Source organism: Carassius auratus, unplaced genomic scaffold (genome assembly GCF_003368295.1).
Source record: "Carassius auratus strain Wakin unplaced genomic scaffold, ASM336829v1 scaf_tig00009642, whole genome shotgun sequence".
NCBI lineage: Eukaryota > Metazoa > Chordata > Actinopteri > Cypriniformes > Cyprinidae > Carassius > Carassius auratus.
This window is the reverse complement of record NW_020524051.1, coordinates 30292-49727: the sequence shown is the minus strand read 5'-3', so window position 1 is coordinate 49727 and position 19436 is coordinate 30292. Positions and strand designations below refer to the sequence as shown.

At 37.8% G+C, this 19436-nt stretch overlaps 1 protein-coding gene across 1 annotated transcript in view; it reads right to left on the bottom strand.

The window, feature by feature from the left end:
- LOC113072607 (neuronal PAS domain-containing protein 3-like) overlaps nucleotides 1-19100 on the bottom strand; it is a gene marked incomplete at its 3' end in the record, with an annotated part of 32885 nt that extends 13785 nt beyond the window's left edge. The window contains exon 1 of the mRNA XM_026245596.1: nucleotides 18851-19100. Within this exon, the coding sequence (XP_026101381.1) occupies nucleotides 18851-19007 (157 nt within the window). The remainder of the gene's footprint in view (nucleotides 1-18850) is intronic.
- Nucleotides 19101-19436: the final 336 nt, after the last annotated feature.

The following is a 19436-nucleotide window of genomic DNA, read 5'->3' as shown; positions in this document are numbered from 1 at the left end:
GTCCTCTTATCTGCTTCCTCTCCACTGTTTTTAAGATCTCTCCTGCAGAAGACAGTGTAATGGATCTCTTCTACAGTCCTGTGTGTGTGTGTGTGTGTGTGTGTGCCCCTCCTAACACACTTGCCCTTGGCAGAGAATTAGGTGAAAGAACAGGTCAATTTCACATGTTGTGGTGCTTCCTCGGGAAAGCAGTGCTGGCTTTGTCCTCCACGATGGCTTGATTGCTTTTGTGCACCGATTGCTTCTTTCCCAGCCATCCCCACAAACACCCCCTCCCTCCCCCACCTTCCCTTTAAAACCTGTTTAAAGTATTTTGTCCGGGATTGCATTAGCAAACCAGAAATTAATCTACCATTACAGGGAATATTGAAGACTCCGAACCTTTGAGGGTGGCGGCAATAAAACAGTTTAACTGCTCTACTGCAAACGCGATTGGTCATCATTGGTCATGTGCTAAAGAGGAGGACGAGAGAAAACAGAGCAAATGAAGGCAGGTAGAAGCAGCAAAGGTTTCTCTATGAGACCGCGGCTGACTGAAGGCAAACATATCATTTTTTGACTGAACACCCTGACCCACTGGTGATTTCTTTGGTCAATTCCATCACACAGTCAGAAAAGTTTAGACTTAAGGAAAATACATAATATAAAACACATAAAAAGAATTAGACTCCCTCTAAAATATGCCCTGACCATCCATGACCTTGACAAACAAAGTATAATGATGGTTTGCTGCTCAGTTGCTTCTATTTATGTGATGTCATGCTGGGAAGCTCCACCCATTGTGAATTCTCATTGGTCCATAATTCCAAATAGCTGTGCATTAAACCTCAATTATGTTCACGACTAACTCTCAATTTACAACATATATTACTCTCAATGTGGGTATATAAATCATGCCACATTGATTAATAATAGTCAAGAACCAAGTTTACCACAGTATGACAACACCAAGGTACATCAAATAAGAAGAAATGTATAATTGCATGAAAATGCTGGAGAAATGACTGTTAAGAGAGAAAATTCAGATTCAAAAAAGGCAACAATCAGATTCAGACAGATTCAAGAGGAACACACTTCACAGGGCATTCAACAGCAATGGCAGATTTTTCTCGGTTCCCCATGAATGAACGTTTGACATGGGCTGTGGGTCTCTCAGATGGATTGTTGGGGCGAATCCGGCGAGGTTTGAGGGGACTGACTGGGGTGATGTAGGAGGGTTTCCAGTTACTGTGTTTGGTGAGGCAGTCCAGTGGCTCTCCTCTGCCTCAGCAAGAACTTAAACACACACACACACACACACACACACACACACTCGGAGGTGCTGAGGTAATCTCCCTTCCTTGTTAGTGGTGTGGAGGAATATGCATGTCAGCAAACGCTGTCACCGGTGTAGCGTCAGGGCAGCACGGCCCGCCACACTTCCAGGCTGACTTTGCTGAGTAATGAGCCGAATACAAACGCATTTCACGGCTGCAGCCTCCGCTGAAGGTGTTTTCCATGCAACGTCTAATCACAGCAGAAAAACTTTTACCTACTGTATCTCCGCTCCAGTTTCTCAGGGAAGCATTCTGCTAAATGTGATCTTTAAAGTGATAGTTCACCAAAAAAAAAGAAAAAAGACATAAAAAACAATTCATACAATGAAACCATACGAAAATATATTATATATTGTTTTAGTGAAATGCCCTTGCAAAGTGAAGCAGAATGAAGCAGAGTTTCAGCATTAGACAAGGGTCTGTATTTCAAACAAGCCTCAGATGAGTTTTTTTTTAAATCAGTTTTTCAACCGTTTGCTCTCGAGCAGCCGTGAGGCCAAGAGCTGCAGCTTGGGCTAAACTCAGCGCTCAGAAGCGTGAGACTCTCGTAAAGCGGTTTCTAATTGTAATGATTATGTGAGCTGGAAGCAGATAAAACATGTCATTGTTTTTGAGCTGCATAATTCAATGGAAACAAGCAGGGTGTTGCTGAATACACACTTTTTTACGTAGCCTGTTTGACTTTATTTGATGGTGACAAACAATATCAAGCTTTCATCTGATTCCCGGGTTCATTTTAAGCCACAGTGAAATGTGAGAGAGTGGAGTCTAAACAGCTGACCACAACAAAACCAGTTTAGAGAAACCTTCATGTTTGATAGAACAGACTGAATAGATAATACAATTGAAATAATATAGGTTTTGGCATTACACTAATGAAAATTTTATCTTTTTGGTGATTAAGGTGAAATTACCTTAATTATATAATTTAAATAATGTCACACTGGGAAAAAAAAGGTCGTTAAAATACAAAATGACACTTTACTTGAAGGCTTTATATATAATACATCACAAAAGTTATTCATAATTTAGGTTGTAATGCATTATATATTGTCATAATTGTAAACAAAGCATTATATTTGGAGATTCCTTACCATGTCTTAAATTCATGTTTGCCATTATATTTTTTTGCATTATATTTTAATAGCTGTAAAAATAAATAGATAAGTATTATAATATATTATATACATAACTGGTTACAATTAGTCATAAGATGCATTACATTTATTTATTGATTATTAAACTCTGAAATTCATTAAACTGTAAAGTGCATTAAAAGACATAATTAATGCATTAATATGTTAATAAATTAAATAAAAATGCTTCAAGTAATGTGTTACCAAATATACTTCCATGACCATATTTGTTTTTATGAGTTGTTAAATTCGGCCAGGTTTTCATGGGATTGATCCACAGGGGTCCATCACAAACACACCCCTCTTTTCACTCCCTGTAAAATCCATGTTCTGCTCCTGGATGCTGTCAGCAAATAAAACGCACTGCATTTGAGATTTGTTTGGTCGAACAGTTGGAAGAAGACAAACTGCAAATGTTTACCAGGTTCCCTCTCGAAAGTGAATGGTCAGAGCTGCCTTTTGAAGTAAATACATGTCTATGTTTGCACACACCCTTCCAGCTTGTTTGTGCTCGGACCAACAAGTGCAGTTTACACCAGATTTACACCAGATTTACATTTAAAAGGGGCCCTCGTGTCCAATGTAAAATAAGTGTTGATTCGAAGAAATATCAGCGGTGAAATCGATTGAGGCTGTGTGGAGCTCCCGAGCGGGTACACCGCGGCCGGCCTTGGCCTTTCCAGCCGCACACACAGGCTACTTCAAAAGCCAATTAGTGCGATTTCACATTCCCCCGCAGCTGAATAATTTCATGTAATTTTCAGCCATGCTGGATGGAGGCCAAGTTTGTTGGAAAGCACATCAGCCCCCCTCCGCCGCATCCCTCGCCCCTGGATTCCTCCTCAGCCCCCTTGTTTTTACTCCCGTGCCTTTCCATGTGTTTGGGGTCATTTGGTAATCTTGTCGAAACGTGGTGCTCCTAATTACACGGGTATCAGCACACACACTGTCCACGTTACCCAGCTCTGCTCCCACAGGGCCGTGGTCACTTGCGGCCTCAAACACACACACACACACACACCTCACACTAATTTCATCTTAGTGCTGGGCTGTCAAACATCTCCCCCGTCTGAGCACTTTTAATCGATTAGCTGAACGTCTCTATAATACATCAGCTTCTGGCAGGCGGAGGGGATTCGGCGGTGAGACAGTTTAATTACTGTACCTGTGTACCAGCACAATAGAAGCTGCTACACTGACGCTACAACAGCGCCGGTCTGTTTCACCCTCCAGCTCACAAACTCATGCCAGATGACACACACATGATAATACAGCACATCTGCGAGAAACACACTGACATCAGCACCGGAACTATTCCAAAAATACAAATACAGACATGGATTTCCAAATGAATCACAACAGTTACACCTTTTTTAAGTCAGTTTGCTGGTATTAGTTGGTTAAACAAGCTGGTTTAAGCTGGACTAACTAGTCTCCCACTCTAGACTTAAAGTAGATTCACAGTAAATCTTTTTTTAGATATTAAGATATCTCTACCCATTTTTTAATTGAATTCCAAAATATATATACAAAACTAAATATAGTTTGATATACTTGCAAATTCTATATGTACAGTACACACACACACACACACACACACACACGTTTGTTTTTGTGAAAAGTGGGGACATCCCATAGGCGTAATAGTTTTCATACTGTAGAAACTGTATATTATATCGCCCTAAACAACCCTAACCCTAACCCTAACCCTCACTGGAAACTTTTTGCATTTTTACTTTCTCAAAAAAAACTCATTCTGTATGATTTATAAGCGTTTTGAAAAATGGGGACATGGGTTATGTTCTCATAAGTCACCCTCTCCTTGTAATACCTGTGTCATACCCATGTCATTATACAGAGTTGTGTCCTGATATGTCACAAAAACATTCCCATATATACAGTACCTACTGCTGATGTTTGCATTCATATTTTCTATAAACATGTTGACTGATGATTGACAGCTGTCAAAATCAACTCGAGGTGAGTTTTGGCTAAACGGACTAAACTATTTTCAAAAAGAGTTTGTGTCACAATAAAACCATTTCATTATTTCAGATATATCATATGCCATGTCCACGGCAGAGGTATTTCATTCATAATAATTGATAGATAAATCCACCGACTTGGTTAAACCGCCCTCGGAAACCAAGCCAGAAATGTTTTGAATGGTTAAACAGCAAAATCCATAAGAAGCCAATATAAATTTGCACCCCGTCCAGATCCTTTCTGTGCCAGAATGACGGTACATCCTGAATACTCCCCTGTTCTATAAATACATTCTCAAGCTTTTTTTTTACCTTCTGTGTCTTTGAAGCATAAATAATGACTAACTGAAAGAGCTGAATCATTCGGGACGAGCGCCAGTGATTGATATGTGTAGAGGCCATGAGCCGACTGCACCAGAGAGAGAAACGACAGTCCATTTTAGAAAGTGTCTACCGAATTGATTTAACAAGTTTAATGTGTGCATCAATGTGGGCCTATTACAGGTTGTAAGCCTCAGTGATGCTATTTGTTCGACTGGCAAAAATACTGCTCTTTAGAATGAGTGTATTAGGTCTAAAATTGCAGAGAAAACCCCATTACAACTTTATTGCTGGTAAATTGGAACCAAACGTTGTCTGTATTTCAATTATTGTGAGTTACCCGGGAAATAAATCGATTTTGTATAGGCTCAATCACATAGACAGTGATGAGAAATGCTTTATTACTCTCTGGCAACCCAAGGCTAGTCTTTTGTTTTTCCCCCTTAGCAATTTTCAAGAAATTGTCAATTAAGGACTTTCTCGTCTACTTTTGGCTTCTAGGAATGGCTCGGTCCGTGGAGGAGGAATCACTGAGCGTTTTGTATTGCAGGGTATTATTCATGATGCTTGTTCAGGTTTTAAATGCTAATGTCACTACTCCTACGGCCCGTGCCACAACACAACTCGCCCACTTCGACACAGTGGGTAATCATTATCTGATTCTACTATCATCATCTGATGCCCTAAACCAGCACAAAAAGAAGCACACAGGGATAAAGCCTCCGCCTACCCAAAGTGCAAACACAGTTACAAAATGAACATTTGTGACATAAACTAGATTGCATGTTAAGTTAACAGTACATTATATATATATATATATATATATAAAAAAAAAAAAAAATATATATATATATATATATATATATATATATATATATATATATATATATATATATATAAATCATTTGTTATCAGCATTGGGAAATTACCTAACCTAGCTAAATAATTACTGTACTTAATAACTAGGTAATAACTTTTAATATTTTCTAATAACTTTTGGTAATTTATAAGTAAATTAACAAACAATTAGCAAATTATCTAATTCAATAATGAATCCCAGTGAGTAATGGTGTATTGCATTGAAATGCTGCAACTTAATAAAATAAAATACCACACAAATATTGCCATCTTGAACAGCTCTAAAATCATTAGAACCATTTAGTGTAATAAATAAACAAATGATTTTTTCCAATAACAGATTTCCAGAGAGTAGTGGAGTATAGCAATGAAATATTGCATCTAAAAAATAGATAAATAAATTAAAAAATAAAATGTAATTCAACGAAGATATTGCCATCTTGAATAGATCTGATATAGTACTTTAATAAATAATAGTGTGAATAATAATTAAATAATAATTTCCAATAATGAATGCAAATAATGAGTATTGGAGAAACAAAACAAAACAAAATAAAATAAAACAAAATAAAAACAAAATAAAATACTGGAAAGATACTGCCATCTCAAATATTTGTGATTTACTTAGAATTGTTTAGTGTAACAAATAAACAAATGACCATTTCCAGTAATGAATTCCAGTGAGTAGTGATGCAATCCTATGAAATGCTGCATTACAAACAAACAAACAAACACACATACATAAAAATAATATAAAACAATAGAAATACAATACAGTTCCAAAACTTTGGATACTTTCTACTTTAATATCCAAAGCTATAAGCTACTCAGAATATACAGTTTTTAGAACACCTTGTCCAACTTTTCTAAAACAAAAACTGAAATATGAAATTCTGTAGTTTTCATGTAAACACATACTCAGTGTGACTCAGTAATGACCTTACAGTATATATAATAAAAAGGTGTACATGTACATTGACCATGTTTACAGGATACAAGTCAACTCATTTCTAAAGATTCATGCTTCATATTCACTGAAAAAGCTAATGTTTTAATTTGAGACGTTCTCAGAAACAAGCCCATTTCTAAGCACTAGTGGAAGTGTGAATAAAGCAGTCAGACGATACACACGGAGGAAGTGGTTTATATTACACAGACCCCGCAGACACAGCCCACATTCATGCAATGCAAATTCAAATCAACAAACACAGAGAGAGAAGGAAAAAAAACTCACTATGCCAGAGTTTAATTAAAGGATCTGCATAATTTGAATCCTTTAAAAAGAGAGAGAGCGAGAGACAGAAAGGCGAGATCAGTGCTGCCTTGAAGTCGATATCATTTAATGACATCAGCTCTTTTACAACACCGTCTGAGGCGGCAAGCTGCCACGACACATGGACGACGCGGGAAACACTGATCTGGTCTCCGTTAAGATGAACACAGGGGTCCCTCGCTCTCATCTTCACAATTAACGCTTACAGTCTCTGCTAAGATGCATCTTGTTGGGACCACATCCAAACAAAACAGAAAAGAGGAAAAGAGAGCTGCAATTTTAATCAGCTGAACACGCTCCTCTGACCTGCCCAAAACAATGTGAATCCAGCCTGAGGATTTACACACGGTTTCCTTCAGCTGTAATTGGCTTGGCAGCTTAAGAGCTGACAGGAAGTGAACGACTGGATGTGTAATACTGCTGACACTACTGACACAACACACACCGCTGTCCTCCAAATCTACCAGCTGCTCTACTACAGCTAAAGCACTCCAAATCAAGCCTTACATTGCTTTACAACATAAGATAACACATTTTAAGTCTATTTTAAAGTCAGAGTCATTTGGTAAATTTGCCTGAAATATAATCTTTTTCCAAAATGCTTTATTTAAAAGCATTGGACATAAAATTCATGAATTAGAATTAGGTTATTTTGAACTTACAAAAATAAGGACTTTTTGAAACTGGACTGCTGAAAACCCTCCCCCTATTGTTGGTCGACAAACAGATGATTGGTCGAACCAATGTCGAAACATATATACTTTTCAACTGACGTTACCATGGTTGAATGGGAGGGTAAAAATCACATAAAAAAAATCACAAGTAATATCAAACCTGTAATCAAAATGCAATGCAAAACATTTATCAATGCAAGGGTGGTGGGAGGAAAATAATAACCCTCTAAAAAAAAATAAGAAACTGCATAAAACATTGTGTCTATGGAAAAAAAAGGAGTCTACTATATTGGAAGAATAGATAAAAGTACAATAATATAAAATAGAGAAAATAAAATAAAATAAAATCACATAACCGATAATATTATGTCTACATTACATTACAATTTTATGTTAAATATACTACAGCTCAACAGACCTACATATATATTCCAGGTTTTTCTTTTCTCTTTTTTAAATCTCAAAAGAAAAAGAAAAAAAGAGAAACAAATAAAGCTGCAAACAAACTTTTTAATTAATCTTCTACTGTGTCTGATTTTCATCAAAAGATGAATATTAAAAACAGTCATTGATAACTTTCTTATTGAACCAATCAGGTAGTTAGCCTGTGACTTTAAACAAACTCACAAGTTTATTATACCTGCGCAGTCACACAGAAAATCTCTTCAAATCTATATTTCATTACCAGGCCACAGGAAACTAGAAATTCCTGTTGTGTCGATTTTCACTGGCTGCTCAACCTATTATCTGAATCAAAAATGTAAGCATTCAACAGAAAGAACAGTTAAATGAATCATGGGTCACTGAGAGCTGATAAAAGGTAAATGAAGTAATTTTCTTGGAGCTTCTGTCCAACGAAGATTTTCATAGCAAGGACATCGCAACAAGGAGAAGTCAGTGTAATTTCTAATTACTTCAAGCAAGCAACAAATTCAATCAAACGCTGCAAGCGATTCAGCGAGGGACTTCAAAGTGGGCTCCCATCAAGAAGCTGCTCGTGGTGAGAGCTTCTGTTACCAAAAACAATGAATTTCATGTTTTATTCATGTGTACATATACATTCTCATTAGTGGCGGTCACCGTGTGAGGACAGATAGTGTGATTGAGTGGGGATGGAGGGGGAGGAACGTGGTGCTGTCGAAGGCCTCGGGCGATCTGTTGATTGACCGGGCTCTGGTCCCAGTGGTGGTGACCGCCAGGCTCGGTGATGGACACACATTGAAGAATGAATCTGAGCTAGCCTGCAGCTGGGTTGTGCGTCTGGACTCCTTAGTGGGCCCATAGACTGACCTAATACAAGCCCACTGGCAAAACAGCACCAGGGTGTTCCAAGTGTGCTACATGACATGTACGGGGCACAGGAATGCTGGGATATGGAGAGTTTGCTGCTTGTGTCTACAAAGTAAACCTTGGTCTGCTAGGGTTAGGATAGCAATGTGTGTTCAAACGTTCTTGCATATTCAGAATTCAATTGAGGATGCATTTAAATTTCAATTCAGTTGAGTTGGCAAACAGGATACAAAATTGCAATTTGAATTAGACTCTGAAAAAGTGCAGAGATTCAAGCAGTATTGTTCAAAAGTTTGGGGTCAATACTTTTTTTTTTTTTTTAAGTAAATGAACAATTCATAGATCAATAGTGTCAGTAAAAACATTCAAATTTTTATTTAAAATACAGTAAATTCTGTTCATTTCACCAAGGAATTTAGGAAAATAAAATACAAAAAAAAAAAAAAAAACGAATATTTGGAAAAATATTTTTTGCATGGTTTCAACAAAAATATTTAGCATTTTCAACATTGATAATAATAAGAAATATTTATTAAATGCCAAATTCACATATTAGACTGATTGTTGAAGGATCATGTGACTGGAGAGATTATGCTGAAAATTCAGCTTTACATCAAAGAATAAATTATATTCAAAAAATATTCAAATTAGAAAACAGTTATATCAAATTTTTATTTCACAATATTACGGTTTCGCTGTATTTTGATCAAATTAATGCAGCCTTGGTGAACAGAAGAGGAAACATTAAAATAATCTTATTGACCCCAAACTTTTCAAGTTCATTTTACTGAATGTTGCAAGTCATTACATTTCAAATTCCAGTTTGGCTTCCTGTGGGTGTGGCTAATTTAATTCCAATTCCATTTCAATAATTGAAAGGAATGCAATTTACATTTCTAAATTTTGCAGCCTGGTTATATGAATACTGACCGTGATTTTCATGCAGAATTAGGGTTACCTTCTAGACACAACCAACTTTGCAGCTGACCGTGTCACCTTCTTCGCCAGGCTTCTACTTGACCAGCCCTAGTGTTAAAAGAAATTCAACATCACAATTGTAACGCAGAGATGAGAGTGAAAAATCCCAGACTGTCAGGGCCACTATCAAGTGGTTTATTATAGATATTAATGAATAATATGGGTGAGCGAAAACTGTTAGCCATGCGTTGAGATAGCAATAGCTAAATGTTTCACGCTTGAATCGGTTGGCTTTTCAGTCAGCGCCCGAGTCTCTCGACCCCTCCGCCTGCAGCTCGCTCCAAGCTTGCCTTTAAATGGAAGAAATCCATTGGTTTCGATATGAAGCTCTTTGTGACAGCAAGTAAACTGAGTGATTAAGCCGGGCAGGGGCTTTTGAGGGGCAGAAAATGGTGTGATTAAAATGGATGATTTGGGTGAGTCATTTGTGTCCTGCAAGAGATAAACAGCGTTGAGGCCAGACACCTCCATGACCTTCCTCTGAAATCTTAACCGCCTTTACACTTCACTGCAGACAAACAGCAAACCACAACACAGTGTCAGAGAACGGACCATGATTATCAACCACTTAGGAAGAAGAATAACAAAAAAATGAAATAAAATAAAATACTTTACTTTCATTTTATACACACTAATACATATTTATGATAAACAAAATGTGGTTTCAAATGTAAAAAAAAATAAAAGATGAAATGTGTGGTGTCTGCTATTGCAAAACTTGCCGTCATGAAGTTAGGTCCATCTCAAAGCTAATGCTTTGCAGTTGCTAAGGTGTTCTAAGTGTTTTTTTTTTCTTTAACATGTTACTATGCAGTTGCTAGTGTGTTCCACTAGTCTCCATGTTTCCATGTCTATTGCACCGGAACGTTTTAAAAGCCTAACCCTAACATGGAATTATTTGTGACGTTTTGATTTGTGCAAGGCTCTAAAGCTCTATGACAACTTGGTTTAATTATGAAATATATTACAGCTGCCTTAGTCGAGCCAATTAAATTTGATTGGATACTTTCTTTATTCAACAACCTCTTTTCATGTCCTTCTAATTTACTGTCAAAGTAGCCTGAATATTGGAAACTAAATTATTTACTACAGCCCATAAGCCAATAATGTTCCCTGTGTCTCGTACTGAGAGAGTCTACACTAACAAGATTATTAAGGACATTACTTGTAATAGTAAATGCCCTTCACTTTATTTGAGGCTCACGCTGTGCTTTCAGACGTTCCTCTTCAAAAGAGCAGCACTCAGAAGAGACTGTCAGCGGCCGGCGGGAGACGCTCAGGTACGGCCGACCACCGGAAAAAATTCAACGGAAGATAAAATGATATGCAGGCAAAATCTGTTTAAATCTAAGGAATTTTCTTCCGTGCCTTTGAACAAATTGCACCATTTATCCCAGCATCATTTTTTTTAATTAAAACTAGCATTTAGGCTCTTCTAAAACCTGCTTCTACAGAAAAAACTGCTGGTAACGTTGAGGTAATTTGTAATACTTTGTGAAGATATTGGCCAGAGACGACTACAGGTTCGATCACGCCGCTGGAAAACGAGGCTCTCCATATTCATTCCGACTGTCTCTTGGATTCATCTCCATTATTGGCCTGTTTGCAAAAGGACTAATTACTAGCAGGCCAATGAGAGTCTAAGCACTCGGCCTATTTGTCAGCACAAAAAACCCCTCTATTTTTAGCAGAGAAACAATAATCATATTCTCTTTCTGCCAGGAAATCAACAGTGTTGTTACTGAGGAAATACAGCCCTTTCTGAAAGTAAACACACACAAAGGCCGACCCGGAGCGTATACAAATACACACCGCGCTCCCGAGCGAAGCCATTGGGAAACTTAAGGCACCCTGGAGGGCTGTCTCACGCTGGCGCTGCCAACATTGGCTTTGTTGTCTCCATTCAGAAGAAGGATAGACCATTAAAGAGCATAGTTACGCTCAAATATATAGCAGAGTCGCGATTAAGTCTCAGCCTGGACAGCGAGCTGGATTTGCACCTCGCATAGAGAATCTCACACGAAGGGAATGTGACTCAATAAGAAAATAACGGCCTCGTTCGAGCAATTAACTGAATTTCTTTGGCTGCGTCTGATTTAATGTTAATCAATTCAAGATGCAAGACAAAGTACGTACAGTTTTTCGCTGTTATTAAAACACATTGTTTGACAACAGCGCTCCCTCAAGCGGATTTCGCCTCACAAACAAACAAAAATAAAGGTGTATGTGTAATTGTTTCCATGGCAATTATGACTTTCTTTGCTGTGCGTTGGAAAATAAAGAAAATAGCATAAACATGCCCACAGCCTCAATGCAGCCAAAAGCAATTTCCTCTTCTAAATTTAGTTATGCAAAGCCTATGGGCATCATCAGCATTTAGTAATTAGTTTTATAATTACTGCTGTTTTGCTCACTGTCATTCAATTTTTCTTACACCACGACTGGGGAATGGAACATCTCACACTCACAGCTGGGCAAATTACCATCCATTTATAGAGCGAAGGATATCAGGGAGGGCTGATTTTTACCCATGATGCCGGGCTCTGAGCGGCACAACACCTTTGAGCCTGCCATTTTCCACCAAGTCCAGAATGCCAGGGAGAAAAAAAAAGCACTTTTTCACTGTTGTGAGGGTCTATTGTGATGCAAACAGCATTAATTCCCTCATTACCATTAACAATGAGTGTGGCACGCTGGTCACCCGGGTAGAGCGCTTTAATCAATGCCCTGCTCTCTGCCAAAGACCCCCTTCACATGAGGATGTTAAAGTGACTGCTCCATCACTGTGTGAGCTTTAATGAGATCACACTGTTGACTGTATGATGGCTTGATATGCTAATATGTTAGCGGTGCACAGGTGGGAATTTGGGATTGTTGTAGCTGTAGTTGTAACGGATTCAAAATATTAATAAAACTATAAAAATAATATATAATACTATAAACATATACAGAGTAAATATTATAATTGTAACATATTTATAGTATTTACATGGCATGTACATGTCATATTTTTGGCAACACAGCATGGTGCACGTAATACTAAAACAATGGGCACAACTTGAGCTTTTCCAGTGAAATTTAATAAATAATAAAGTAATTTTTCTTCTCTATGATGACAGGATGGAAATCATACAAAACATGATGTGGTCACGTTACACAACAAGGCATACTACTAAGTGAAATGTTTATCATGGAATAATGTTTACTGGTTTACTTACTACTGCTAAAAATATTAAGCATTATTCTGTAAATACTTAGCATGTTTTTCATTTCCCTAGTTTGTTCATATGGCTTTTAATATTTTGTCAGTAACCAGACATGCTCACCAAACCCATTCTCAAGCAGAGTTAAATCATATTCAAATATTTAATTAATATTACTCAATCATTTCATTCCAGTGAAGGAGGGCAAATGGCTAGTTAGACTGTACTTCTTTAAATTAGTTTCTTGTAGCTTCTTGTAGTTCAACTAACAAAGCACAGCTCTAATAACACCAAGGTCATGTGTTTGCTTTCTAGAAAACAAATACATTAATAAAATGTATACAGCCTCTGATCAGACAGATGGTAACTGCATACTTACAGTAGCTTCACAAACACTGGTAAGGTGAGCCGAAGAAAGGTGATATGAAACAGCGTGGAGCTCACGGGTGTAGTTAAATGTCAGGCGTGAAGAGAACGAGACGTCAAAGATGTAGCGCGCGTGGGGGGGGGGGTGATCTCTTCAAGGTCTCTCCGAGTTTATTGATGAAATTATGCTAATTGAGACAAGTACATGCACATTTGGCTGCTGCTCTGGAAAAGCATGTCGTTTCGTAAAAAAAAATGAAGGAAACTTTTTATGACTGATTAATCTTCAAAAGAGGCCATTATGCTTGTTAAAACGTTTGAGTTTATGAGGTGCTAAAGGACCAGAAGACGAGCCAAAAACAAGCAAACAAAGAAAGGAGATGCTTACGAAATCTTTTTTTCCTTCAATATAAACAAGTGGGTTGAAAAGCAGGAGGTTTGGTTGTATTTGGCTGAGTGACACATCTATGCGATGCAGCAGTCACCAGAGATCAAACGCTGATAACCAGCGCACACGCAGCGGCTTCCAGCGCTGCCTCTAATAAAGACAGCGGGCCGCCGCGTCTCAGGTATTAATCACACACAACAAAGCACTGTGCGTTTCTGTCAGTATGTTCCACGCGCTTCCACTGACTGCTGAATAGATTATAACCGCACTGATGAGAAAACCACCAATACAAACAGGACGTTTACAATAGAACCGACTCCATGGCAAAATCAACTCATGCTTGAGGAAAACTGTACGGCTCACCAGATCTCAGCTGTGTTCTTTTCTCAGAAATATAGATTTCTATTAATCAAGGATGCATTAAATTGATCAAAAGTGACAGTATAAAGACATTTATAATATTACAAAAGATTTATATTTCAAATGAATGCAGTTCTTTTGAACTTTAATTTAAAGAAGACTAAAAATGCATATTTGTTAATCATACAAACCATTATTAAAAATTAAGCATATTAGATCTTCATATTAGAATGATTTCTGAAGGATCATGTGACAATTTCTTGAGCCTTCAGCTTTGCATCATAGGAATAAATTATATTTTATAATCTATTCAAGTAGAATTTTTTTTTTAAATGCAATAATATTTAACACATTTTACTGCATTCTTTGTCAAATAGATGCAGTCAGACTTTTTTCAAAAACATGAATCTCCAAACTTTTGATCCATAGTGTACGTCAACAAATGTGACCCTGCACCACAAAACAAGTGTCAATTTTTCGAAACTGAGATTTCTGTTGATACCATTGATGTATGGTTTGTTAGGATAGGGCCTATTTGAAATTCTGGAACCTGAAAGTGCAAAAAAATCGCCTTTAAAGTTGTCCCAATGAAGTCCTTCGCAATACATTTTACTAATCAAAAATGAAGCTTTGATATATTTACAGTAGGAAATGTAAAAAAAAAATATATATTCTTGGAACATGGCATAAAAGAAAAATCGATAAGTTTGACCCATAAAATGTATTTTTGGCTATTTCTACAACCATACCCCAGCGACTGTTTGTGGTTTGTGGTCACATATAGTCATAGTATACCAGCTATAAAATTAACTTGGATAGAATATGAACATGTATTTGATCCTGGGGGAAAAATCTTGACTGCAAATCTGAGCAGAGTTGAGAAATTATGGAATTTTTCCCCATTTCCTACCCATTTTATCTCGTTGCGGTCTAAGAGAAACAATTGAGACATTACAGAGATCTCATTTGTGATTTATCTCCCTTTGGGCACCGGCAATCCATGTAAAATAATTTCACATTTCACTCAATTAATTCCCCTCCGTTAATATCAGTCTCCGAGCAGCCGTTGGCGCAAGATGTTTACGCCTTGGGTGATTAAGACGGAGAAGCGAGTTTTTGACATTCCGATGGAAAAGCTGCTATTTTGCAAATATTTCAGCCCATTTGGAATTCCCTTCTGGTGATCATGAAAGGACAACTGGCATATGTGTCCTCGACTCGGCGGCTAACTACAGGCACAAAACGTTTCAATTGTGCAGGCAGCGCTGTAGAGTTTGGGGGTGTGCGCTTGGTGAAGTGTGGCATTTTGGCGACTGCTCGCTGCTCTGCATGCATGAATAATGAATGCACAGGTGGTGGAGGGGGGTCAGGGGCCCGCGCCATCCTCCAAACAACAGAAAGGTCATGCTTGTTTGTGCAGTGTCCTTCAACAGATGTGAAGCGCTTCTGACAGAGACTAGCAAATTTCGGTTAAAACGCTCCAAAAAAAAATTAGTTGATGGGTCAATTACAGTAAAGGTCAACAGGCGCAAAAGGAGAGAGGCGGCTAGCGTGCGACTTATGATAATAAATCAACACTTGAGAAACGGAGGTCAAATTCGTTCAGTTGCAATGCCAGTAATACAGCCGGCTTTTATTACAGATAAAGGCCAGAATTCTGCGCTTTGTCACCTTGGTTTTGCATTCAACAGAAGGCGGTTTTGTTGTAATGGTGTTTGGCGACTCTCCACTGTTCAAATGGCAACTCAAATTGTTCTTTATTTAACACGGAAAAGAACCGCAATGCAGGTAGATTTTCCTCCAAGCATTCTGACTGGCGTGAGATTTGCCAAACGACACTGTTCAGAGATTTCCCAAAAGGTTACAATCATCAGTTGAAACACCTTACAAGTCATCAACTTGATTTTTCCTTCTTTTCACTGCAAATATTGTATAATAACAGCAGCTGTGGCTTCTGAACTCGATGTAAAGTTGCTGGGAAATTGCCTGTAAGTCTGCACTGACAAATGAACTGGCTACTTCCAGACACAGGAAACAATATCGTTTTCCTATGGCTCACCTTTACTCATGCACACAAACAATCGGAAGGAGAAACAGGCCCTGGCCTCTGATGCAATAAGTCACCATATGCTGGTATTAGTATGCTCTGCATTATGGCACACGGCGCGCCTCCCGGTCAGCTGTACGCCAATCAAAACACATGCACCTCTTTTATTCTAAACAACAATCCGGCAGGAGTCAGCGGAGGATGAGGAGAGAGAGCTCTTTGCTGTAGGTCAGCCCCATCCCCTCGCTCCGATCAGAAAATAAACAGAGATTCATGAGCTCGGACGAAACGGGAGCGGGGCTGAGTATCCATTAGCTCTAGCGATGCAGAGCAGCAAAACGGGAATCGATAACAGGTTCTGTTCGAAATGTAGTGCAAATAAAATGGGCCGCACTACTGATTCAATTCAAATGGCTGCTGTCAATGAGATGGAAGGACACAAAGAGCCTCTCATTGTCCTAGAGGGTTTGAATTCACCTTGCTGAGTGTTCATTAATACATGGGATGCAATGCACTTCATTAATTTCCTTCGCTTACATCATTTCCTGCATTGCATGTCAAGCACATTGATGTCGGACGTGTAAAAGGCAACAGTCCTGCCGACCAGCTCTACACAGAATTGTTCACTATATACATTTTCTCATTAAAATGCACGCGGCTCTTCAAAGCGAGACAACAATGATACCATCTGTTGTGTGCCGGCCGAAATACACAGAACAAAGCCGCTGAAAACTGCAACAATTTACTGTTGCCTCTAACATTCACAGTATTACAGCCATGCAAAATGTACAGTAAATAATTCACACTTAACTGCAAAGTAGCAGTAACAAATACAAAGATATAATATACACACACACATATACATACATACATACATACATACATACATACATATATATATATATATATACACACACACACACACACACACACACACACATACACACAAATAATGTCTATGGAATAATAAAAATATATATGGCAACTGAAAATACTAGTTTGTCTTTTTGGTTGAAACCAAGGCACTAGAAACATGCTAATGATCCTAAGAGCACTGTCTCTTTTAAATATTACATTTAGCCACCAGCTATCAAATATAACGAGAAGAGCAAGTATCGAGCGCATCTTTTTTATTTTCATTGATCCCGACCGCATCCTTTATCACCAACAAATTAGCATTAGTTGATTAACCAGGCCCATTACTCACCTAATCGTTACAGTCCAACTAAGAATCCATAGTTACTGTTAAATCTATAGTTCTGACGTTCGTAACTAATTAGGCTTCTGTAGAGCATGACACGCTCTTGTTTATTTATTTGAGCTATTTTTCTTCTTGAGCCTGTAGTCAGGAGGGAGTAAATTATGACCGCTCTGCACATCTCACTCGACCTTTTTAACGTACAGCCACACTTTAATTGTCTACTTCCTGTCCTTGATGACCCTATGATCCATTGTTCTTGTGTACTGCCTGCAGTTGACTACCACTGACAATCATCTCAACTTACCCCTCAGTGTGTATAAACCAGATTATACTTACAATTACTTGTATAGAAGGGATAGTCCACCCAAAAAATAAACTTCTGTCATCATTTATATAGTCATTCCAAAACGTAATTCCTTTCTTTCTTCTGTGGAACAATAAAAGAAGATATTTTGAAGAATGCTGGCAACCAAAGATCCCATTGACTTCCACAGTATGAACGAAAAATATAATGGAAGTCAATAAGCACTGTAGGCAAGTTGGTTGAATGAAACTGAAATTGGCAGCTTGTGTAACTATATTTAGTTTAAGTTCATTGTAGATGAAGTAATGTCCCCAAAATTAACGAAAATATTTACTTGTAGCTGTTGCTGTGAAAAAAAGCTATTTAATTATTTTTATATATTATTTATTTTAGAATTCCTGAAATTATTTAGAATTAGATTTATTGCGTTATATTTGTTTTATTTAATCATTTAGACAAAACGGTTTGTTACTTGTTAAATTATACTTTTGACTATTTTTCTATGTTGATTAATTTCTGGTTATGCATTATGAACAGGGTTTTTATATTAAAATTATCTTAAATTGAATAAATTAAATGTATGCATTTAGCAGACGCTTTTATCCAAAGCGACTTACAGTGCATTCAGGCTGTCATTTTTTACCTATCATGTGTTCCCGGGGAATCGAACCCCCAACCTTGCACTTGATAGTGCAATGCTCTACCAATTGAGCTACAGGAACACTAAAACGATAAATAAAATTATTAACTAAAACTAAAACCATAAAATACATTTTCATTATTTGTAAAAGATAAACGTTAAATTTTAATTTTGCATTGCTGACAAACTGTTCTCCTAATTAATGTTGTTCAGTTGCTTTGACACAATCTTTTTTGTTTAAAGCGCTATAATAAATAAGGCTGACTTGACTTGACTGGTTATGAGTTTATGAGTCAGGTTTACTTACTGAGTGGATTATGACAGAAAACTGGATGAAACTGCACAGACATGATTAGTGATTCTCACACGTTACGTTTAACTGTTATTGTTAATCATTCCTAATTGTGTGACAGTTGTATTTAAGTAAGTTTTTTACCTCTATAAAAAAAAAAAATGTATAGACTCTGACGAACAAAATAGCTAAATTCTACACAAAAGAATGCCTCTTACCTTTGACTGAGGTGTTGGGCGGTGGTCCTTCGATGCGCAGGTTCCACGGCGGGTCCCCCTGGTTGGCGAAGTCCCTCATCTTAAGGTAGCTGATGGTGAGGCGGATGATGGAGGCCTTGTCCAGCTGGCTGGTGATGGCACCGGGGAGCGGAAGCATCTTTGCCAGCTCATAGAACTCAAAGTTCTCCTTCCCCCGGCGCGAGCGAGCGGCGTCACGTGACTTTTCCTTTCTCAGAGCCTGCAACCTGACACAAACGCAAGAACGTTGGCAACATAAACATCTACGGTCACTCAAATCCTGACAGACTTTGCCTCCTGCGCTGTGACTGACAAAACTTCAATCCTTTATGCTTAAATAGTTTACACTTGTGAGGCACCGAGAGACGATGTCTCAGAAGACAAACCAAAACGAGGGAAATATACTGTAGAATTATTATTATTATAAGGATTATCATTTATTTATCAATAAAGCAGTGGGATAAGACTTATTAAAAATTATGTTGAATTTGACCCCATTTGCTTTTTTTAAACAAAAAGATCTGGTTTTACTTTGGGCATATTATTATAAAGACCAAAAATGTATTTA